The sequence below is a fragment of the Ctenopharyngodon idella genome, chromosome 11 (genome assembly GCF_019924925.1).
Source record: "Ctenopharyngodon idella isolate HZGC_01 chromosome 11, HZGC01, whole genome shotgun sequence".
Classification (NCBI taxonomy): domain Eukaryota; kingdom Metazoa; phylum Chordata; class Actinopteri; order Cypriniformes; family Xenocyprididae; genus Ctenopharyngodon; species Ctenopharyngodon idella.
Genome location: NC_067230.1, coordinates 666846 through 692238, shown reverse-complemented (window position 1 = coordinate 692238; position 25393 = coordinate 666846). Strand labels below are relative to the sequence as shown.

General features: G+C 37.0%; 3 protein-coding genes across 3 annotated transcripts in view; 2 read left to right on the top strand and 1 right to left on the bottom strand.

The window, feature by feature from the left end:
* LOC127522709 (mucin-2-like) overlaps window positions 1–25393 on the top strand; it is a 230830-nt gene that overhangs the window by 33282 nt on the left and 172155 nt on the right. The gene's annotated exons all lie outside the window — the stretch shown is intronic.
* Window positions 5015–12593, bottom strand: slc1a8a (solute carrier family 1 member 8a). The gene is given in 12 exon segments (XM_051912958.1): window positions 5015–5260; window positions 6019–6115; window positions 6386–6520; window positions 6777–6971; window positions 7089–7322; window positions 8345–8444; window positions 8528–8735; window positions 9876–9918; window positions 10979–11194; window positions 11314–11393; window positions 12263–12559; window positions 12561–12593. Coding segments are annotated over 12 exon segments (1803 nt in total). The 3' UTR covers window positions 5015–5095.
* LOC127523033 (uncharacterized) lies at window positions 19752–24214 on the top strand. The gene is made up of 3 exons (XM_051913485.1): window positions 19752–19773; window positions 19871–20628; window positions 24206–24214. Exons 1-3 carry the CDS (start codon window positions 19752–19754, stop codon window positions 24212–24214), a joined length of 789 nt encoding a protein of 262 aa, XP_051769445.1.

The following is a 25393-nucleotide window of genomic DNA, read 5'->3' as shown; positions in this document are numbered from 1 at the left end:
CAACACTGGTCTCGAAATGTCCCGTTCACACAGCAATGTACAGTAGTGTTTCGAATACTGTCTGTATGAATGTGCAACAAGGGTCAAACCCATATTCTCTTACTATAACCATAGCGACAGTGACTAAAGTAATATCAAAGATGGCGATGTCCATAAAACTGATAAGTCTTATCACTTTTGACAGGACAGAGTCAAAAGAGCCAGGACAGAGTCAAAAGAGCCAGGAGTTCATCCATCAAATCCTCACTACCCGACAGCAGCTTTAATGTAAACATGCGCTAGCTGGACACATTTAACCATTGCACTTGCATCTCATGTCCTTTGCAGCGTCTCACGCATGACACAGCATTTGAGTTGTGCATAGAACACAAAACTGATGGGAGTCGCTCCAGTGGAGAATAGTGACTGGATCTAAAACCTTCAGGTGACACACAGCTCATAGCTCAGTTACCGAAAGTGAAACCACACACACAAATCTCTCTCACACTGTATGACGTGACAGACAACTAGTTGTCCAGTCTGGTTCCGTTCACACAGCACAAATTTTCAGAGAATGTGGTTGCGAGTCCTGAAAATTTATGGGTGTGAGTTCAGTTATAGAATTACCGGTTGTCACTCCCTTAAATAACCGTACTGTGTGTGAACGTAACTGTATTAAGGACTCAAATACAGGACTGAAAACCATATTCTGTTGCTGTGTGAAGGTGGCCATTAATGCTGATTTGCTTCAGTCCAAAATGCAACCAAAAAAGGTGGCAAAATTAAATTTTCCTGCTTCCTTATAAATGACAAATCATTACTATATGATAAAATATAATATCTTACCAGAGATATATTATTTATGTGAAACTTCTCCGCCCCTTTCAGCCCCCAACTTGACTACATTAATAATTATGGGCAGGGCCTAAAATTAACACTTGCCAAGCATCAAATGTGAGTAGAAATCGGTGCTGGCGAGTATATGAATGTGTCAATCACCAGTTGTCTGGTAAAATTTTAATGAATTCTAACAATGCAATGTTGTGAGAACATGAACGTGAACAAACGTGACCAAGTGTGAGTGATGCTCAGGTCAGTTGAAAGCCAGTGCTGCATCATCACGAAAGTATAAGTGCAAGAGCTTCGTACATAAATACTAAAATGAGCTCTCTTTCACATCTTCTTGCGCTTGAATGGACAAATTCACATAAAAGTATGTTGAAAAATGCCCGTCTTGGTGAGTATCCTAGTAAACATAGTCGGATATGTCTAAAGGAAATGTCAACAGTTGAGAAATAAAATGCATGTGTGCTTTAGGCCTGGAAGTGACAGCAGCCTAATTATAATTCCTAATTCCTCCTGTCTGCATTTTTAATGTTCATCAAACAAGAAAGGACAAAGTAAACAATCACTCGCTGCTTTTGACTGAATAACTTTTGTAACTTTAATAAGGATTAATCTATGTTTAATTCATACAGTGAACACTATGCAGACTATATAACATTTATAGATTAGTTAGGCAAGTAGTTTTAGCTGTGGTATCAAAATTGGAAAAGAGAATTGTGAATTTTCAACTGGTATCTAACATTTTGGTGTCATAACTGCCTGTTTTTGTAAAAACAGTTTCATGATGGGTAAAAAAAATTTATGGCCATTGGCAGGTGTGAAAAAAAAAAATATTTTTAGTACTATTATTAGTATTAGTATTGATTAGTAATATTACCACAGTGTAGCATTCAATCTACCTAGGTGAAGTATATTGCTTTAAGATTATCATTTATTAAGCAATATTCCCATTATGCAAAATTTGTTACAAAAAGTATGAGTAAAAATGTATGTCATAAATTTTACAGATTTTACACTCTCATTCTTACAAGGTCAAAGCAAATAGATCTATGGCTGTAATAATTGGGTTTTATTATTCCTCAGCTCCGCTTTGGAACATGGTCAGGCCTCTTGTTTGTCCCTGCTGAAGTAGTTTCTGTGGTCATAACCTCTGAATGGCTAATTTGTCATTAATGTTATTTGGGATCATCATCCTGAGCTTTTAAACCTAAGCCAAGCAGCTCCACTAATTAGACATAAGCTCTGCTTGTTTGTTGGTTTTCTCTGAAACCAAATCCGATGTCAACACTCTAACCATCTGTTCTCATGTGCATGCAGTCTCTCATAACATCACTGCACAACACTGCACTGAATAACACATTACAATTATTTTTCAATCTCAGTATTTTATTACAAACATGCTGCAAGTTCGTTACACAAAAATACAACGCAGATGTAAAAAACAAAAAACAAGAAACACAACATTTGCAAATCAATCACGTGTCATTGCACGTGATGCTAGATAATTGGCTTTTAACTGTACAACTGTACACTAAATGTTTCCTCCAGATCTCCTTTAAGATGTTTTGTTGAACAATGATGTCATTGCAGTTCTGGTTTGTTGGCATATCAGCCTGAACCTAAATGAAACAATTCCTGAATGCTTGCCAGCATGCAATATTTTCATACCTCCAGCTTAAGAGGCTTTTTTGGCCTGTTCTTGTACAATACAAGTATTTCCCTTAAATAGGGAAAAGAACGCTGCCTAAATGTATTCAGCTGTAAAAAAAAAAAAAAACAGCCAATATTACAGTTCTTTACAATCGCTAGAACACATTTCTCAATACTTCTCACTTTTCTTAACTCTTCACAATGGTTGAACTCTTCGTTCAACTTTCAGTGTGGCATAGCAGTTAATTTCATATTCAAAATGCACTAAAATGACCAAAACACTTAAAGGGTTAGTTCACCCAAAAATGAAAATTCTGTCATTTATTACTCACCCTCATGTTGTTCCACACCTGTAAAACCTTTGTTCATCTTCGGAACACAAATTAAGATATTTTTGATAAAGTCCGATGGCTCAGTAAGGCCTGCATCGCCAGCAATAATACTTCCTTTTTCAATGCCCAGAAAGCTACTAAAAACATATTTAAAACAGTTCATGTGACTACAGTGGTTCAACCTTAATATTATAAAGTGACGAAAATACTTTTTGTGCGCCAAAAATAACAAAATAGCGACTTTATTCAACAATATCTAGTGATGGGCAATTTCAAAACACTGCTTCATGAAGCTTCAAAGCTTTATGAGTCTTTTGTTTTCGATTCAGTGGTTCAGAGCGCGTATCAAACTGCCAAAGTCACGTGAACTATTGAAGTTTCAAAACACTTATGATGTAACAAAGCCTCGTTTACTGAAGTCATGTGATTTTGGCGCTCTAAACCACTGATTCAAAACAAATGATTTGTAAAGCTTCGAAGCTTCATGAATCATCGTTTTGAAATCGGCCATCACTAGATATTGTGGAATAAAGTCGCTATTTTGTTATTTTTGGCACACAAAAAGTATTCTCGTCGCTTTATAATATATAAGGTTAAACCACTGTAGTCACATGAACTGTTTTAAATGTTTTTAGTAGCTTTCTGTGCTTTGAAAAAGGGAGTGTTATTGCTGGCGATGCAGGCCTCAATGAGCCATCGGATTTTAACAAAAATATCTTAATTTGTATTCCGAAGATGAACGAAGGTCTTACGGGTGTGGAACGACATGAGGGTGAGTAATAAATGACAGAATTTTCATTTTTGGGTGAACTAACCCTTTAATACATGTCTCAAATCAAGTCATTCTTCCATAACACTAGCAAAGTTGGGTGCCAACCAACAAACTCACTTTGTCATTCATAAAACAATGACCTAAAAAGCACTAACAACAGGCAGCATAATACAATGTTTGCTTTCACATAGGGGTGTTACAATATATCGTGTCACAATATATCGCAATACAACAATATCGTATCGTGGATAGTGACAATATGTGTTGTGCATAGTTTACCCAAAATGAAAATTACTGTGTGAGAAAAAATCCAAGTTTAGAGTTTTAGTGTCAGTACTACCTTAAACTACTATATATAATGTTGAATATAATGTATAATAATGCAATGGGGGAATATTTGTGGGTCCTGATAATGCCAAATGTCTTATGTTACCAGTAAAAAGTAGCTTACATTATTTTAAACATATCTAGTCAGTGACAGAGTGCAAACATTCATCTAAAATAAATCAGTGTTTCAGCATTAGAATCATGAATATTTTTATTCTGGTGTCACCATTGTTCTGTGCATTGGGTTACCAGCACCAAGTCCAAGCCTATTAATTTCCACTCCCAATGTAATACCAAATTTAGCATTTTAATCATCAGTACATTTTTTGTTGTCCTTTTACCATATGTCTTAGAGTTTCACAGTAATATCATATCGTGAGTTCAGTATCGTGATATGTATCAAATCGTATCGTTGAGGGTATCGTTACACCCTCAAATTCATAATATATTTCAATATGGTATTACCGTAGAAAGGTAGTAGATTGCTGTCTTATTCAATTTTGTATTGTTAGGTTTTGAACTTAAGTTTAACAGTTTTGAAAAGATTATGCAAACATGTTCAGTTTGGCCTGTTGGTGGTGGTTGTGTCTAATTGAGAAAAGTATTCATGTAATTTGAAATATGTAGTCATTGAATGCATTTTGTGCCAAAGCAATGTTAAATAATCTTCAGTTTAGCCCACATAGACTGATGTTGTGATCTCTGTGTGAAGAGTTTTGAAAAAGTGACCTAAGTATTAAGAAATATGTCCTAGAGATTGTAAAAAATTATGATTTATTAACAGTTCGGGAAGAACACGTTCAAATGATCTATCCAATCAGCACAAGAGGAGGCCTAGATATATATATACATAGCCGACTCACCTATGTTCCTTGACCATTTTCTTGCATCCCTCCGCCACCCTGACTCCTCACTATGGCTGGTTCCTATCCCTGCCAGGGATATAGGGGAGCACTCTAGGTTCAGGCCAAATTCCGAGCTCAGAGCCCTCCCATCAGCCAAATACGCTTACTCTTTTACTCTATCTGATTATTTGTAAGTGTGAACTCGTGAAACTGTAGTCAATAGCAAAAGCCTGGAGATGGAAGAACCAGAGAATGTGTTCGTTCAGTACTTCTTTATGGCACAGTGATAGAAACATAGCTTCAAAAGAGGTTTTTTGATATCTGTAAGGCAACCATATAGTGATTCAGACTTGACATATATTGTAGTAGACTGTGGGTCGTTCAAAAACAGTGTCCCCAACCACCTCAAATATACAGTCTTTGCCGGCCAGCAGTGGTACTTCAGTCAAAGGCACATTCTCCATTTTATGAGCAGTTTGGGTGTCCTGTGCAGCTCCATTTGCTTTTGCCTGAAAAAAGAAGGTCATATACCATAAATAAGCTTGTGGTATTTTAAGATAACAACTAAAGTTTAATTATGATGCTCCAAAAAGACTTCGACATATAACATGGGCTTGTAAATGGGTCAGTAACATGTAAGAGTGTCCGCAATAAAAAAGGGGGAAAAAGTTTAAAACATGTACCAAGTTATTAGAAATGTACTCTTTGCATTCATGTTGATTTCATGTGGTTTTTGAAAAACTTAAGTTTATTTTTAAGGGGAAGAGTATTTTTACAAACATCAGGAATAATAATTCATAAATATCATTAAGATTAAATGTCATTAACATTTACTGTAAAATCTGAAATATCCTTGTCTTGTAATAAAGTTAAAAATGATCTGATATTTTAGGAACCTTGAGTTGAATCATGGACATTTTTTTTTAAAAATTATAATCAGTGAAGGAGTTTGTTCTAATATTTTACCCCCAACAAATATGCCAAACTACTAAATAAGGTTTTCAGTATTTTAATGATACTCAATATTTTAATGATGCTCTTTTCATTGTTTTGATATCAAGACAGGCATCTCTTCACTTTATGCTCCTAAAAAAAAATCTAAGTGAATTTTAATTCAGAAAAAACATGCTCATCACAAAGAGGTGTATTCTAATTATTATATGTATTAATTTTATTTTTAATATTTTTGAATAAATTAATAGATCTGCACAAAAATGATTGTCATGTCAATGACTCACATGCTATGAAAAAAAAAAAGGTAACTTACCGCTCTGTCAGGTGGAAAGTCTTTTCGACACAAGTGGCCAATGATTCCAGCTGCCAGAGCATCTCCTAGTACGTTGATCATTGTTCGAAAGCGATCTCTTTAAACCAGAAGGGGTGGAAGACTTTATTGATCCTATCATCACTATATAGTGATGAAATAAAAATATTTGCCTCATGCATTGTTTTGATACAATTTTTTATTTACTCCACTGTGTATAAATATTTACTCTTATTAATATTTACTTTTATAATAGTTACTAATATTTATATTTAATTTATATTGTTATGATCCATTAAATTATATTAATCATGAAATTGATTACAGCTTTTTTTTTTTCAACTGATAAATGGCAGTTATCTTAACTTACAAGATCCAATCAATGGCCACAATCAGCGTAATGTCATCCGGTGGCAATCCAACAGATGTCAACACTATCACCATGGTTACAAGGCCTGCCTGAGGGATTCCAGCAGCACCTATACTGGCAGCGGTCGCTGTTATACTGGAGGAAATCAGAATAATACGATTATTATGATTTTACTTGATTCCTGATAGAACTGATCAAGTCAGAAAAGTTCTTCTAGTTTCCATTAACTATTAAATCTAAGTTTGCACAAAAACCTTTGTCTGTCTGTAGGGAAGTAACCATTATAGACATCTGTGGGATGTGTCCTCCCATGAATATCAAGAATAGCGGTTGATCAAAATAGGATTTGAAATGGCTGATTCTTAAATTTTCATCGCTTGTCTCTAAGTACCTGATGGTGACCAGCTGTCCGAAATCCAGTTCATACTCATTGACCTGGGCAATGAAAATAGCAGCAACTGCTTCATAAAGCGCTGTTCCATCCATGTTAATAGTGGCTCCCACTGGCAGAACAAACCGGGCAATCTGCCTGTCCACTCGGCAGTTCTCCAGCAAACATTTCATTGTAATGGGCAATGTTGCTGAGCTGTGAAAAAGAGTAGGATGCCTCACTCTTACAAGGTCAACGCATGTTTCTACTTTATTTAATGGAGTTGGGACAAGCTATTTACACATTGTTTTAAGGAGTTCATCTTATTCTTACCTGGATGACGTGGCTAGGGCAATGACCATGGCTTGCAGAAGCCCTCTGATGTATGTGAAAGGATTTTTCCGTGTCAGAATGAAATAGAAGAATGGAAGCAAGATGAGGCCGTGCACAAACAGGCCTGCAAGGACCGTCACCCCGTACCAGCCTAGCTTCTTCCCAAGTGTGGAGGGGTCGCTCATGTCCAGGATTTTGCCAGCCACGAGGAAGATGATCCCAAAAGGAAAATACCTGTTGAAAAATGCAGAGACATTTCACATTTATTTGTTTTGCACGGTCATAAAGAACTGTTATCCTGTCTTTAATTTGGCATATTAAAGGGATATTTAACCTAAAAATTTAAATTATGTCATTATTTTCTCACCCTGATGTTGTTCTAAACCTGTATGAATTTATTCTGGGGAACACAATAGAAGATATTTTGAAAAAAGTCTCAGTGCTTTTTTGTCCATACAGTTAGAGTCAGTGTGGTCCAATGATGCGATGAACGTTTGTGTGGTTCATTGACTTTTGTTGTAAGGACAAAACAGTTCAAACATTCTTCAAAATATCTTTTATGTTCTGTAGAAGAAAGAAAGTTATACAGATTTGGAATGACATGAGAGTGAGTAAATGATAATGGAATTTACATTTTTGTGTTAAATTCAACATGAAATTCACAAACCTTTTACTTCTGCAATGTGAAGTATTTCATGAAAAACAGGATATTCAATGAAAAAATGTAGGAGGGTATTGAAAAACATATTTTTAATTTTTTTGATGATTTTGTTTTTGTGATGCTAGCAAATTCATTTTTCTTTAAAAAATGACGCACACTGATTCATTCACATTAAAAATGTATATATATTAATGAAAGAAATAGGGTCAATTTTGATTTCATGCTGAATTTCAGGCCTCAATCACTGATTTAGAGGTGTGGGGAAAAAAAAAAAAAAAAAAAACATTCCCAGCTATGCATGTGCTGACAGCACTGACACTACCCAGCAGCATGGAGAAGTGTGTGACAGCTAAGTTAAGGTGATCCATAATCCCTGCATGTGCAGAATGACAGCAAAGCTTTAACACACCTTCATGCTGGCAGTCATTACGCACGTGCCAGCTGCATGCTGGAAACTTACTCTCAGATACTCAGCTAATGGTATCTGAGCCCTCAAGCCAAGTTTTCTATAAAAACTTTTGCACTTTAATTTTAACAACTGTTTGTATGGAATTGGCTCAGTGAACCTTTAAAAAACTTCTGCTCTCTTTCTTACCATACGGCCGCATTAATGATCTTCATCACACATTCATTGATGCACTGGCAAACGTTCACCAGAGGAGCTCCCCGTTCGCCCATTTTACCAAGTAAGAGACCTAAATGAAAAGCCCTTGGTTATGCTTTTGATCATGATTTTACTACATGAAGAAGCTTCATTAGGTGAAGGCAGATGCTTTACCCATTGTGGCTGAGAAAATAACAATGCCGAGTACATTCATCTGCTGACTGCTGCCTGGACGGGTCTTATACTCGATGTCTGGAGGTGGCGTGAGTTCCAACAGCACCGTTCGACCCTTTGGGTTGTCATCATCAGGCATCAAGTAAACAAAATTTGGGCGTCCAGTGTTCACTGGTGTTTTTATAATGGGAATAAGGTCTGTCTTATACTGAAACAAAAATATAAAAATAGGTTTTACATTTTCTTAAGAAAATGTGAGTGATGTTTGCTTATACAATCCTTGGTATAACCATGTTGTAAATATTCTAGGTGTATATTTTTTAACACCTTGCTATGCGGTTTCTAGGGAGTTGCTATTCGGTTGTTAAGTCTGACGTCACGTTGCAGCACTTCCGGGTCCAAATGCTCTATCTCATACCACAAGAAAACAACAAATGGTGCTAATATACACACACGATGTGGTGTAATACTTCCAAAAAATTATAATCTTAACCTTTATCTCCATACCAAAATCCCAGATGGCCAGACAGTGATTCATCTTTTATAAATCGTTAAAATATTAATGTATGTGACGCTGTGAGCACGGAGACTGTTGTGTAGACTGTAAGTATTTAAAATGTTTAACTTTAAAATGTTAAATGTTTAATATGAATAAATAGCGCTCATAAACGGCAGTGGAGATGCCATTCTCAAGTGAAACGAGTCAAGGCTTGGACCCAGAAACAGCGTTCCTTACGTCACGACTTAACAAGCGGATAGGCAATTGCTCACTGGCTCAACTAAAAAATAAAAAAAAAAGTCTCTGCGATATCCTGATCCTACAATGTAAGTCTAATGGATTTTAATTTTATGGCCTGTTTTATCATCCACCAGGTGAAAACAATAAGCCATGTGATTTGAGGTCAAAGGCTATATATATACTAAAACAATTCTCTCATATTACTATGAATGAGAGAAAGTGTATGGTGGAAAACGTCCCACCTTCTAAATAAAAAAGCCAGTTTTCAATTTGTAAAATTGTGTCACTGCAGCTGCCGTTAGAAGCTCTGGTTAGGAATTAGGGCACTTAGGAATACACAGGTGCATTAGCTGGAAAAACCTTGAATGTACACTTTAATAATGCTATTTGAAAATAAGAAATAACATTTATTGAACAATTCATGTTCATGTAGTTGGTTGTGCATGCACAAAATAGCTGTTTGAAGGCATTGCAAATTTGGCCACCAATTGATCTGACTTTTTTTGAATGGTACTTTGGTATTGTTTATGTTCGTAGTACACACGCAGTACTTTTGTCAAGCTCACTTCTCAGATCAGTGGCATTTGATGTGTTAAAGTGTTTACTCACCTGCTGGAATGTGGCTTCAATGAGATTAGAGGGGATCATATTCCTGGGGATAAAAAAATATGATGCCAATTCATTTATGAACATATAGGACATTATTCCTTTATGATATGTCATATACTGCAAACGTAAGCACCAGCTATTATCAAGCGTGGCAGCATGAGACCAACTCCAGCTCACTGTGTTCATGGGGGGGGGGGGGGGGGGGTCCTCCTCTTCTTACTTTGTACAGATTACTAAAAATATCCTAATCATCCCACTGCTTTAATAGGATTGCACTGTATGGAATGGCCTAGACTCCCCAGGCATGGGCAACTCTTTCCAATGGACGGCAATGGCAGTGACTCATCAAAATGAGGAGCAATTTACCCCAAAAGTTTATCATTTTAGCAATAAAAAAGCTGATATTAAAGGGATAGTTCACCCCAAAATGCTGTCATCATTTATTCTCATGCCATTCCAAACCAATGTGACTTTTTTCTTCTGTGTAAAAACACCATAAAAGTGGTCCATGTAATTTGTGTGTTATATAAATAGCACAGTGATTTTATATTTATATTATAGTATATTATTTGAAGCCATACGAAAGCTTTTCTGAAGAACAGACTATTAAAGTTGAATTTCAGCACCGGATCAGTCACTGAATCATTTAGACACATTGCACAATTCGTATGAACTGCTTCTAAGATACATTTATGGTGCCTTTGGGAATTAGAGTATTCAGGCTTCAAAAATAACACATTGTTTGTAACTGCATGGAAAAACGTTGTCTTTCTGTGCCACAGAGGAAAAAACAAGTAATACGGGTTTGAAACGACACAAAGACAGAATTTTCATGTTTTGGGTGAAATATCCCTTTAAGGTATTTTCTATTCCTGAAACCGAACAATATCGAACCCACCAATAAGTCCAAACATTAACATTAATAATAGTAATTACACCTAAAATCAGATAGAAATAAGTTGAAAAGAAGGTTGTCCAAGCCTCTAACCCCATATTTAACCTACTCCTATAAAATCTGCTTGGCTGATAGGAACATTGGTCCAAGACCAACAAAGATGTTGTTGCTGCTTGACAAAATTTGTCATAGTCCATTCCGACTGTACCTGACCAGATCAAGCAGGGCATCAGCAGATGTAATGACCTGTCCACCTCCCAGTCTGTTGCTCTCCACGTCTGTCCCATAGCCAGGTTTGATGATTAGAACAAGTACAATGCCAACCACTACAGCGATGAACGTGGTCCAAAGGTAGTAGGTGACTGTTAGCACCCCCATCCTGCAGCAGGCCTTTGACTCCATTGATGACAGTCCAGACATTAAACTACAGACAGTAAGAGCTGATATGAGATGTTCACATATTCTTAATGTTAGACAAAAGCGTTTTGTCTGATAACTTTTAAAATATATATAATATGCAGTTGTGAATGAATCAAACTCCACCTGGAGGTGATTAGGGGGAGGATCAACATTTTAAGTATCCGCATGAGCAGCTCACCAGGGAAGGAAAAATAGATTTTTGCCTGATTACAAAAACAAAGAAAGAGTTGAGACTTTTAAAATGAAAATTTCCAAATTTTACAGTGTAGTAAACAAAAACAGTATGTCAAGGATTCTGTAACAGATTAAAATTACATCTACCACTACCACAGATGTTATATTTTGTTATGCACATTACTGGTCAAAACAGTAATTACAATTTAAAAGAACTATTTTCTATCCATCACAACAAAAATTTAAAATCAACGATATTATTCAATATATATATATATTTTTTTTTTTTTATCTTTGGAGTTATAATAGCAAAAATGGAATGACAATGGACACAGATCTAATTGTGCTGTTTATGGACACGTGACCTGGATGGCACGTCCTAGTGATTTATTTTAAAAAGTCAAGTAATTTATTTGAGTTAAAACCCATTTAGCCCAATGGAAAATATTCCTTACATGTTGACAAAAAAGTAATACAATATATGAAGACACAAAATGTATATATATTTGACACCATTTTATTTGCTACAGGACACATACGTCTCCAAGATGAGCTCTTCATCTGACAAGCATCTGTTAAATATACTGTAAGTTCCACTAAATCATAAAAGACATTTTCTAAATGCTCAAAAAATTAGGTTAAATCAAGAATAAACCTGATGAAGGATGGAGAGTCCACTTAAAGGCACGATAAAACATTCTGACCATTTCATAAATCTGATCAAAAGATAATACAATATATAAAAATAGGTGTTGGAAGGTTGTTTGACATGCACACAGGAGATAATGCATCACTAACAACTTTACAACAACTGCAATACTTTTCCAGCCCTGTGTGCATTTTCAGTGACATGTCCACAGTCAATCTTTTCTCTAAAATCCTAGTTTAATAGGCCTACCTGTGTGGAGAGAGCCAGGCCCCTCAGCATGAAGCCCAGGACGCATCCTGTGATTACAGCTAGTACCGAGAGCGTCAGCAGCCCGTTTCGCCTTATGTAGTCCTTCACATACTCCCTGACATTGACTGAGAATGTGCTGGCCATGCAGTCCTTCATTCTCTCCAGCGGGGTTTTAGCAGGTCCCGCCGGAGAGAAGAAGGTTGCAGACTCGGGCGGCGCGTCCTCGACATCTGCGGGTATCAGTAGCTCCTCCATGGCGAGACACTGCGAGTAACGCAGGAGGGCAAAGCGGAGGTAACCTTTTCTTACGAGAGATTAAGCCATCATGCATCCATCCAGCATCTCAAGACCACGGTCGGGAGGAATTAGGAGGCTAAGAGGATTAGGATGTAGTAATAAAATCTAACACTTCCCTGTTGACAGTGGCTCTGTGCCATTTAGATTTTTGCCATGAAGTGGTCAAATAACCCCTCCTTTGTGTTTATTTACTGTAATAGAGGGTAAGATAGTGCATTGTGTTGTTCGTGAACCTAATCCATTGTGAGGCGAGGTAAATGATCTGTCTCTCTAAAGCCGCAAGGAAAGTCAGCACGTGCCTTCACCTGATCTCGTTACAACTGAGTGTCCATTACGAAAAATAAATGAGTTCTTCCCTGAAGAATAGGCTGGCATAGGTAAATGAAGTTCAAAAGTCTTGAAGTTGGGTAGCCTAGTGTTGATATAGCCTGTCTTGTTATGATTTTAGAGGATTTTCGAGGTAAAACTGACCAACACTGTGATTTATTGATAGTGCTAGCAGGGGCATCGCTAAGGGGGGAAAAGTTAGGACGATTCTAAGGGCCCACGCACTTTTGGGGCCCCCAGAGATCGGTTTTATTAGTAGTAACAGTAAGTGCTCGAAGTGGGCCGGTACGCACCGGTACCGGCACTTCTCGCGCACCAGCACTTCTCACATGTTGCCGGTATCTGGGGTTATATACTTAATAAAAAAGAAGCATTTATTAAGTATATAAAATGCGTCAAAACTCCAGGAAACAATAAGCATATCGCTGAGAAAAAAAGAAAAAAGAGCTGAGAACACTGCATAGCCCGTACACCAGGACATTTGACTGCACACGGTTTTTTTTTTTTTTTTCCAGTACATCCGAGATTTCCATGTTCCACTTTTAAGTTACATGTCACCTAGCCCTAGCCACTACCTACAGATCCCAGCATAAACGGTGATACATTATAATATTTGTTATTAAAGTATCAACAACATTCAAAAACATAAAAGCAAGCATAGACAGTGCTACGTGCATGATTTGGCATGGCAGAATGCGCGCAACGAGAGCTTATCACTAAAAAGATGAAAGTTCGTCGCGATCTCACAACGCTTCAATAACTGTACAATGATTCTTTAATAATAATGTCTACATTTTTTAAATCAGGATTTGCCAGCATGCAAAGCATTCAGTGCTGAACAAAAACTCGGGCGTTTTGAGCGGTAAGTGGATCCTAACGTCTCATTGCGTTCCAGAAATCAACAGATTTGTCTGTGATTGGCTACATTGTTCAACGCTGCAAAACACGTTATTGGAAACTCTGCCTATGCTTGAGCCGTAAAGCGTTTTTATTAGATCTTAGTTGTTCTTTTAAAAAACCAACAATATTTTTATTGCCAATTTAAAGTGTTTATTACAAACAAATTATTAAATGATAAAAATGAATAAATGTAACTGAACAAAAATTTGCGTTGCATTTACTGTCCTATGAAAACAGGGGGTGCTGCAGCACCTCCAGCACCGCCACTTCCCACGCCTATGGAGGGCCCTCGCATCCATGCCACCACAACCCCATGGCTTTAGGAAAACAGAGCACGGCGGGCAATATGCATTTAAGTATATAAATATAGGAGGCCTACATCAGTTATTTGTATTTGCCACACTTCCTGCTACTAGCTGGTGGTGATATAACTATAATTACATTTTGGTGTGTAGATGTCTTAAGGGCACTTATCAAATGTGAAGTTTGAGGCATTGTATGCTTGAGAACAACTTCCTCTTTCATGACAATAATAGCATGCTTTAACACTCACCTAAGTGTTGCTAGCATGTTTTAGAATGTTTTTAGCATGTTTAGCACTTAATTGCATATTTTAGTATGTTGCTAGTAGTGCATCAGTGTTAAACACGTCACTTCCTGTTGCCAATGGGTGGCGCTATTACTATAACTGAATATTGTCATGTAGATGTGATCACACTGCAAAAAATAACCGTCTAAATATAAGAAACAAGTGCCTGATTTAAGACGTTAAAGACTAGAAACAAGTCAAATTATCTGCCAGTGCAGTAAGATAATTACACTTGGTAAGATTTCTTAAAATAAGAAGTAGTATCTAGGCTTCAGAAAAGAACAAAATGTCTTAAAATAAGCATTAAATCACTTATTCCAAGCTGTGTATTTAGTCTATTTAACTTAAAACTAGCTTTTTAGTCATTTTTTTTAAAGTCTGCTTATCTTAACTTGTGTGAAAAATATCTTAAAACCAGAGTTACTAAAGATAATTCTTCTGAATTTAAGAATTATCGTAATATATTCTGACTTAAAATGAGACAAAGCATTTAAACTTAAAACAAGATTTAAAATAAATCAAGATCACACATACATAGTTAACAACTATTTATTCAACTTAATGCAACAAAACACAATGCATTTTGACATTGCTGAAAGATATATAAAAACTACAGAACTTTAGCAAGTTAGTAAGAGACCCCCCCCCCCCCCCCCTCCATCCCATACCCCCTACCCCCCTCTCCATCCCATACCCCCCCTCCATCCCTCCTCCACCCACCCCACCATCCATCCTCTACCCACCCCACCCCTCCTCCACCCCCCATCCCACATCCCCACAGCAGTTGGTGAAGGAAAGAGTGTGGGGAGTGCCTTGATTAGCGCTATATGGCATATTCCACTAAAAAAACAGAACAACAAACGTTTACTTCACACAATATTCTTCCTACACAAGATAATTATAAGGTAGATCCTGAGTTTAGAAAATTCTTATTTTGTTACCATGGAAAGTAGAGCAACACAATTCCCACATCCCTCCTCCACCCCCCAATCAAAAAAAAAAAAAAAAAAAAAACTTGAACAGAACAGTCCCTTTAACCAATCTAGATTTTTACCAGAACACTGAAGAAGCCCATGTCTTTTTTTAAAAAAATCTGGTATGGGACTACAAATTCACACTAAATTACCAACTCTACTTTCCAATAAAGTCCTTCCACTCCGCCATTGCCTTTTTGTAGGAAGCAGTGGCATCCCTCTCGTGAATAGTGTCCTCCAATACTTCTGTCTGAATTACAGAAAGCAGGGTTGCCACACACTTGGGATATGTGAGGTGAAAGGTGTAGTAATAAGCCATCAGATACAGCAGGCCTTCACTGAGGTCTTCCTTGGCAAATGTGGTGACGGGAGTGGTCCCAATAGCGATCAGACAGTTGGAACCAAACAGCAAAACAGGGCTGGAGAGAGATCTCTTCTGAAGGTAGATTGTGGGATCTTCAGTTTGCTAAAATTAAACAAAAACAACATTTTCTTTAGGATACATCAAAACATGACATATTAAAGCCATTGCATACTACCAAATAAACAGAGTTCGATGTGATGATGTGAAACTCACCTGAAGGACATGAAGCAATGCCTCACTGGCATGTCCCAGCTTCTTCGGTGGGGCAGTTGGTGAAGGAAAGAGTGTGGGGAGTGCCTTGATTAGCGCGATGGCATATTCCACTAAAAACAGAACAAACGTTTACTTTACACAATATTCTTTCTACACAAGATAATTATAAGGTAGATCCTGAGTTTAGAAAATTCTTATTTTGTTACCATGGAAAGTAGAGCAGCACAATTCTGTATTAATTTAAACAAACCCTATTTTAAAATTAAAAAAAAACAAAAAAAAAAAAACGATTCTCAATAAACAAAAACTATTTACTAGAGGTTATGAAAAAATTATTGCAACAGTCTACAAGACACATGTGACTTACCTCCATCCAGGGTCATGGGTGGCTTCATCACCTTCTTCCAAACAGCATAAAACTGCACCTTGGCACAGAAGTCTTCCCATCTTTTCTTCAATTTGTCCATGAATTTGCTGCTGCCCTTACCCAAGATCCGACACAGCTCACCCATCACCTGCACAAATGTTTGTTAAAACCTGCAGTGATGCCTCCTTTGTAACCAAGCAAAAACAACTGTATTGCTTACATTATGAAGTTCCTTGAAACATGGATACGCATCAAGGATCTTTGTGGTCCTCTCCTCTTCTTTCTGGGCATTACTGTCAATGAAGGCTTGTCTTGCTTGAAACTCAAGGTCAAGGATGTGGGAGACAGCATCTTGGTTGGGTTTTGTTTTTTTATACATCTCCTGCAGTGTTTTATAATGTCTGGCCTGTGTTGTCAGGCTATCCATGTCTGCTAATGGGTAAAAATGGGTAATGGACATGTTAATCTGAGGGATTCCTTGGGTTTTAGATGAACGTTTAAAAAAGGGCCTCATAACTATCTGTTTTGGCTAGATAACGACCCTTGATATCTGACAGGAAAAGGGCTAAATATATTGAAATATGAAACAATCTTAAACCCCAATATACAGCAATGTTGCACATGTAATATTTTCAACAATTTTGCCATTTTTATGCTGTTTTGAGTCTAATGAAAAATGAGCAGTCATCAGTAAAATTACCTTTCTGGTAAACAAAGTGTCTTGATAAATTGTAAAGTACAAATGTCTGTAATTTATGATGATACAGGAAAAACTCTCAATATTGCCCAAACTTATTAAAATTAACTTACATGATGCAGTGTGGCCATCATCAGAACTGCTACCAGGTGTTTCTTGCAAAATTACGGTTGATCCGCCACTTGTGTCTGCATCATAATCTTCTTTGTCACTTGATGAGAAGTCAACTTGAATTTTTTTTTTTTTGGATGGCCCCTCTCTGGTGTGGGTCCCTGTCTCTTTAGTGGGGACCTCACATTTTGCAGCCTCTTGTGGAGATTATTGTAAATACTCTTCTGCAGTAAAGAAAATGACATGCTAAATGAACAAATAATAATGAAAAATCATAATGTGAAAAGAAAAATCTTTTAATGTAAAATATACAGTCTACTCGACTTTACTACATTTTTTTTTTTTAATTTAGGTAAGAGGTCACACCTTCATGTAGCGATTTTGTACTCTTTACACATAGTCGTGTGATGTGAATTCGCAGGTCAGAGTTCCAAACCAAACTTTTTGCATGAGCTTGCGTTTCTGGTCTCATGCATTTGTGTGCATATGAATGGAGGTCAATGGAATGAAAAGCGTAGTGTGACCGCACCTTTATTCTGCAGTTGCAGCACACCTGTATCAAAAGTGTGAAGTCATGGACAGATTTTATTTGTGAACTGATATGCGAGATCTCACATATGACACATCAGTATGTGACATCCCACTCAAACACGTGCTCTATCCAGTGATAAACATGTTCTTGTCGTTATTAATCAATCAGTAATCAACACAGCACCACCCCGAAATTGCCTTGCACTGTAGAATTATGGTTTTGGCAAGAAATGAAAAATAGCCAATTATTTATTATAAATGCTACTATTTTACAACTAATATTTAAGACTATGTTAGAGAGGGATAGAAGCCGTTTTTATGGATGATAGGATTTTTTCATTACAGGTCATTTATTTGAATGATCAGCAAAAATTTGAGCCTATGAGTTTAATAATTTGAATTCGTAGAATAAGATTAGTACAAATTTAACTGTTGTGTTTGTGAGAGAGAAAAGAAAACTACAAGTTTGCAAATCCTAATACATTTTCTCAGTGACTACTGAAATATTCTCTACAAATTCCACTGTCACAGGTGCTCAGTTTTGCTACAATAATACTATATATTATACAGCACATGCATAATTTGAGACAATATTCTGATTCTCATTTTACCAATGACAAACCACATCTATCTTATTAACAACTATTCATTTTGTGTATAATCAATATCTAAACAAGTGATATTTAGTTGTTAACGAGGGATTGGCTGGACTCTGCTGACCCAATCAGTATTTCTCGTCCAATGGTCATACTTTAATTTTCCCGGTTTCTCTAGTATTGCATCCTTCTCATGGGCATTTCATGACTTTTCAGTGTGGGTTAAACCTCTTTTTTGGCCCATAATATGTATTTTTTTAAAAAGTAATTAAAAATAGTTTTGTCTATGCTATTGAAATTGTGGGTTACATCTTTGTCACCTTTTTCACCCAAGGAGTTTACATTCCTGATAATACAAGCGTGAGGAACTTACATTTTAATTACAAAGGAAAACCAATTCATCTGCTATATTCTTCTGTCCTCCATTTTCAAGGGTAAGATTTCTTTATAAACCATCTACTCACCCATATGTCTTTATTTTTGTGGAACACAAAAGGAGAGAGTCACTTAGTCTCAGTCACCATTAGAAAAGAAACTGATAGTGAATTGTGACTCAGGCTGTCAGTCTCTTGATGTTCTGCCTTACATCTCCTTTAGTGCTCCAATAAAAATAACATGTTTGGTACAAAAGAACATGACCAGTTTTGTTCATAAGTAAATATTGCTTTTAATTTTTTAACTTGAGACTGTTTAGCCTGTAATTTTCTGTATACCTCTGCGTGTAAATCTGAATGTAAATGCCTTCTCTATTAGTCATATTGACGGTTTGTATATAGGAGGATGTATGCCTTAAACATGCAGGCTATCTGTAACTGTATTTTGTAAATATTAAAACAATGTTAACTGAATGTGATGTGTGATTATTACATAAACATGCTCATTTATCTATTAGTATTAAGTATTTGAGATATTCAAAAACGAAAATGTGTTAACTGTGTAAAACTTCAGCCCAACTGAAATCAACATCGTGTTTCACTCAACTGAAATCAACATCGTTTCAGCATAAGGTAAGCAAACGATCTGCGTCGATTTCCCGTTAGTTTTGAATGGCGTGTCTGACGTTGGTCTTTGATGTCGTGAGAAACATAGATGCTAGGTTGATTCTGTGTCAGTGTGCTATCTGGGTGTAGCCTGAAAGGTTCAGCCTAAATAAATAAAGGCCCTAGAAAGCCCCTGCACAGCGGCCAGTATTTACAGCTTTGGATCGTCCACACATCGGCCGGAGAGCATTCGCGATCAGAGGCCGACGTCTCGGCGACATTTTCCCGATGAGCAAACGCTCCGTGAGCTACGTCCCGGCGATGGAACTTTGTCCATCGAGACAACATCGGCCCGACGTATGTGTGTTATGTGGGAAGTGTGCCAAAATAATAAATAGATCAGGAGATTTCAAATCCCACTTAAAAAATCATGGTAGGTCGATGTAAATGATTAAAATCATACTCTTTGTATCTTTGACAAGTTTATAAGTTAAACTGCATCTGTCAAATGTATTATTTCCTTTCTTTGCCACATCAGGTATGATGGTGACAACAACACGTTCTGGTGAGTACACTGACAATTTTAAACCAAACAGAAGTAGAGATACAACTGTGATTTATAACTCAAATGGCAATAATTAAAATGGATTTTTTTTTCTCAGACGTGGACCATCCTTCTGTGCCTACTGTTGAACTTGACCAAGTCCAACAAGGAACCAGGGAGTGCCATATATGTGGAATTCATTTCAGCACCACCTCAAACTTGAGACGTCATGAAAAAGAACAGCATGATGGACAAGAACCCATGCTATGCATTGACCCCAAAAATGGACTGTATGTGACTACAAAACATTCCCATGGTATTAGACTTCTTATACATGTACAGAAGTGTATACCAGAACGACTGTATGATTGTGAAGTGGATGAATGTAGGGACTTTATGAGCATAGCTGCCCAAAGTGGAAACCCTGGTAAAGAATGCTACCACCTTGAGAGGACCAGAAAAGCTCATGCTTATATTCCACCAGCACCACTGAAAAACGAGTCTGTGAAAGAGATGGTGGAAAAAGGACTCATTTCAACATGTAGGCAGGAAGAATGTATGACAGTCTACCAGCGTGCTAACTCAGAGGAAGTTGACTGTGTGTTTCCAATTTTCTGGGGGGAACACAGTCTCTCTGATAGATACATCTTCTTCTCAGTGTACACTGGTGAGAAGGACAGCTGGTGCAAGTTTGGGAGGACACTGTCAACATTTGATACTAAAACAGGTAAATGGCACTGCCAGTGTATAGGCTCAAAAAACAGAATCAGCTGTATACATAGATACTTGTCTATGTGGTGGCTGTTCCAAGAGCATCCTCACTTGGCCAAAAATGCAGTAGATACCTCAAATGAGGACATTGAAGACATAATCTGGGTATGCCTTATCAGCCTGAATACACACATAGTAGTGTGATCACTATGACCAACTACTTGTGGAATTTCAAGAGAATCCCAGAGGATCTACCACTGGATTTAACAAAGACAGAAAAGCTTGTTCCAGAGAACTTTGAGCCTACAGAGACAAATTGTCCTTACTGTCCAGGGCCGTGTCCTCCTGAACTGAACAATGCTTTTGTCTTAACAACACAAGCAACAGTTTATGGGATATTTTCTCAGAACAAAGGTAGGGCATTCTGTACAGTTTTCACACTTAAGCCACTTATATAAATTATGCATATATAAAAAGGGAAATGCCAATAAATGTGTGTTGATATGTTTTCATGTAGGTATTTCAGTCTATGGAAAGGAGTGCCCAGTTTGCAGAAACATAGTTCGTTTTCAAGAGTACAATTCTGGATTTCATAATTACAACAACAGGGTCTTTCTTTCCATACCCCTGTGTTCTTTTCTGACAACTGCTCTTTCGGTGAGTACAGACAATCAGATTGTTACAACTGTGGGGCACATTTGTACTAAATTAAGCACATACAAAAAAATTTACAACATATGTTTAAAAACATTTATTTTATTCTTTGCAGAATCACATTGCTGTTGGACGGATGTTGCGTACAATTGAGTCCCATTCTGGGACCAAAGTACCATACAACTCCCTCAGGAAAGCTTTTTATCACTTCTGCGCTCTCAGAAAGTATTCCTACAACTATTTCTGTTACCGTTGTGGACACCATCCATCTGTTGTCATCGCTGACACAAATTGGAAAGTTGCCTTTGAATTGCCAGGTGAGAGTTACTTTAAAATGTATTTCAAAACTTCTAGCAAAATTTATCCCACATTCACATGCATATTGTCACTACCCTTTTTTCACAACTTCCAGTCCATCTCTTGAAACGTCCGGAGAAACATAATATCACTCCACAGGAAACGGAGGTTAATGTGGCAGCAAGGTGGGAGAACCTGGAGAAGGAAATTGTAGCCACCGGACTCTGTGACGGTAAGCATAATATACTGTATACGTTGACAAGTGCTCTGTACATTTTTTTGATATTTTGCAACATTAATAATCTTATTACTCTTAATATGAATGTATACTAATTTTAAGTTAAAATTTTGTATTGTTTCAAAATATGGTTGAAGCCATGTATTTTTTTAGTACTTAATTAACATACATGACAGAATTTTAACCTTACAAATTCCATACTTTAGATGCATCTGGCAATCCATTTCGAAGTGCATTGTCTTACTCTGCATTTGCTCCATGGATGGGGCAACATACACGAAACAGTGATACCCTACCGAAAACTGAAGTTTTTAAAGGGCCATCCCACAGTGACAGGGCCAGCACCAGTCGTGTTGCAAAGGAAATCGATGAGGACCACATTTTACAAGTTCTCGATTCAAAATCGGTAAAGTACAATGTACATGATTTTCTTACAGTACATTAAATATTGCATTCCTAAACATTTTTAATGTAAATTATTTTTTGATCAGCCAAAAAAGGACGACCTGACAAAAGCCTGCAATGTCCTTGGAGTGTCTGCCAGTGGATCAATCGCTGATATGATAAACAGGCTTGAGGAGCTTCTCCTTTATAAGGATGTTTATCCCAAAATGTTTGTGAAGCTCAAAAAAGCTGGAGGTAAGATGGGTTTTGTTAGTCTATGGCATGTATATAATTTATTTTAGGGATAAATATATTAGAATTTTTTTTGTTTTGTCAGTGTTCAGTATCTTTTTGGTTAAACTCACCTACTCTGTTCCATAAATTAAGCTTACATGTCAAATTTGTTGTAATACAGGTGGAGTGTTACACATGGGATGCACCCATGGAGTTGTGTACTATGCATCACCTTTGTGGTGGCAGGAGTCCGCTCGAGACCATGGAGATGCCCTACTGAGTTTCAAACACCCTCCAACTGTGTACATATGTGACATTGCTGGACGTGTTGCCAGACATGTCAACAATCGTACACATCAACAATTTTTCCAGCCACATGATGGGAGGGTGTGTGAGCCAACAGAGGCAAACATATAATTGGGGGTAAATCTTGACTGGGTTGCCAACATAAAGAAGAAAACAAGACTTAACCTAGAACACTCAACAACAGAACAGTTTTCACAACCACATCCAGAAACTGGGACATCAGACCGCTTCTCCTTTTATGATCGGTTCCACCAAAAAAAACAAAAACGACCAGAGGAGAAACTGCGAAGTCTGAAAGCAATCCCTGAACTGGCTTCTCTAATCAACACTGCAGAAGCTGAGCAAGTGAATAGGGAGCTGTCCTCAAGCCGGTATTCATTGTGCCAGATGAAAGATACTCACTACATGTTTTCACTACGCCTGTATTTCCATCTTCATAATGCCAGGAAAAACTCAGCATTTCTGAAGGAAATGCAGAAACGTACAGATGAAAACATACATCTAGGACTACACGGCAAACTGGTGTGTGGCCAAAAAGGTAATTATGCGAAATTTGAAGTAATGTGTGCTGTTACACATACATTTTTTATGATAGCTGTTTACTGTGGAGTAATGTATTCATAAATAATTGCAGAAACAATCACACAACAAACAGAACAACAGTGCAAAGATCCACATGTCCCAGCCAAAGTGGACAGTGTGCCTGAGGAGGGAAAGAAGTTTTCTGTGGCGATGTTCCCTATTGAGCAGAAGCACAAGGTAACAGCATTGGAAGTTTCATGCAAATGACAACCATGAACAACAATAACAAATAAAACAGTACTATCAACATGTACTGTTAATAGTATTTCATTGTACTTTTTCAACATTAGGAAACAATCTCCAAACTGTATTCTGTCAAGAGGAATGACAATGAAGTAATTGCCAGGATTTCTTCCTATGCCATTTTGTATCTGCGGGACCTGAATCTGTTCTCCCCCCACATTTGTTGAGTGACACAAGCGGTATAGCAATGCCTTGGCTATCTGATAATGTAAGTACGAAATGCTATAAAGCATTATAAAAGTTGTTTTTTCCTTAGATTTTATGTTAATATGTGATAACACCCCACATATGTTTATATATTAAAAAAAATCTTTTTTTAAGGCTGTCAATTGCCGCGTTGCTCAAATTGCGGAAAAGACTAAGGATGTAAGTTATTCACCCTGAACCTATGATTTACCTGTGCCATTTATAGGTTATATAAAGACTAAAACCTGTGATTTTGCCTTTCAGGTCGTGGCCTTGAACACAGACACATTCATTCTATGGCACAGAGATTGGCAGAGTAATGCAACTGTATCAGATGTGCACTTGAAAGTTCTTGAGGTATTTACAAAATACATTTTTAAACACTTATTTTGTTTCAGCATAAGCATTAAGACTAATAGTTTGAAATAATATTGTCATAACTGTCTCTGAAGTTTCCTGTTTGCTTCATTTCAGAATGATTCAGAGATCCAGAAAATACTTTTGCCAAGAATTGTTGGATCTGAAGATAACCCAGAGAGGGGATGCCACTTCATTCTTTGGGTAACATCAAATAATATACTAATAATCTATTACCTTTTTTTTTCTTTTGTGCTTTAGGCTGCTTGAAACTGGGCCACTATATTATAATGCAGTAGACATTGCTTTTTCATATATAAAAGATGTTAGTTATTTTTACTTTACAGGTTTTTGACATGACAAAGCACATCAGAGTTTATGATAACACCAGTCAATATCTGACAATACACAATCGTGACATTGAAATTCTGAAGTAAGACTTTCTTATTGTAATTCTTATTTTTACACACTGTTTCATATAATTACAAATTGTACCCAATACATTATGATTTTTAAATAAATCATTGCATAATAAGTTATTATAATAAATTATAATACAATTAAAATAATAAATTATTTACATTATATACTAAAGTACTTTTTTCCTTTTTCAGAGATGCTTTTAGAAATATTGCATCCTTGGACGATTGGACTGTGTCCAGTCCACAGCAATGGCAGAGAGACGATGGAAGGAACTGTGGTGTTTTCGTATGCACAGTGAGTTAACTGTATTATGTTGATGTTGTTAATATATTCTCTAATATAATACATGTTTGTTGAATATAACTGATTCTGTTAAATCATTTTTGGAGTAGATGGCAGAGATGGAAGCTAAAAGTATTAAAATGTGCCAGGAAATTCTGCACACTGAACAGATGGGATACCTTCGTCTTTACCATGCCTCATGCATGGTGAAACATCTGCAACCAGAGGTAACCCTTGAAATTCAAAAGGTTTACAGTTTACAGAGTATGCAAAGCTTAACATGAAAGTTTATCCTAGGACCTTCCCCCCGAAGTCAAAATAATCCAGAGTGCAACACAGACCAGCTGTATGGCCCAGGATGTAGGAGTTTGCATTTATCAAAAATATCGATCAAAGTATGTGATGACTATTTAATTTCCTTATGATCTACAATTTTGATTAAGCAGTTACACTCATTGTTATCATTTATCTGTATGCAGAGTAATGCACCCACAAATCCAGTCACTGGACTGGATTCAGTGTGACCTTTGCAAAAAATGGCTGCATTCTGACTGTGCTGGTATCAGCCTTGAAACGATCACAGAGGAAACATCATTTAGCTGTGGATGTGACACTAACCATGTGCATACCTTTGAGAAGTATGTTATACCTTAAATTATATCTTTTTCATTAAAAAGTACAATATATGTTTTAATACCACTTTGATTTTACAGAACATTGGCACTCTTGAAGAACGGCTGGTTG

Excerpts from the sequence above, each read along its gene's own strand:
- LOC127523033 (XM_051913485.1), top strand. The coding sequence starts at position 19,752 with ATGGTGACAACAACACGTTCTG. Across the intron at positions 19,774-19,870 it reads GGTGACAACAACACGTTCTG|ACGTGGACCATCCTTCTGTG; the intron begins GTGAGTACACTG and ends TTTTTTTCTCAG.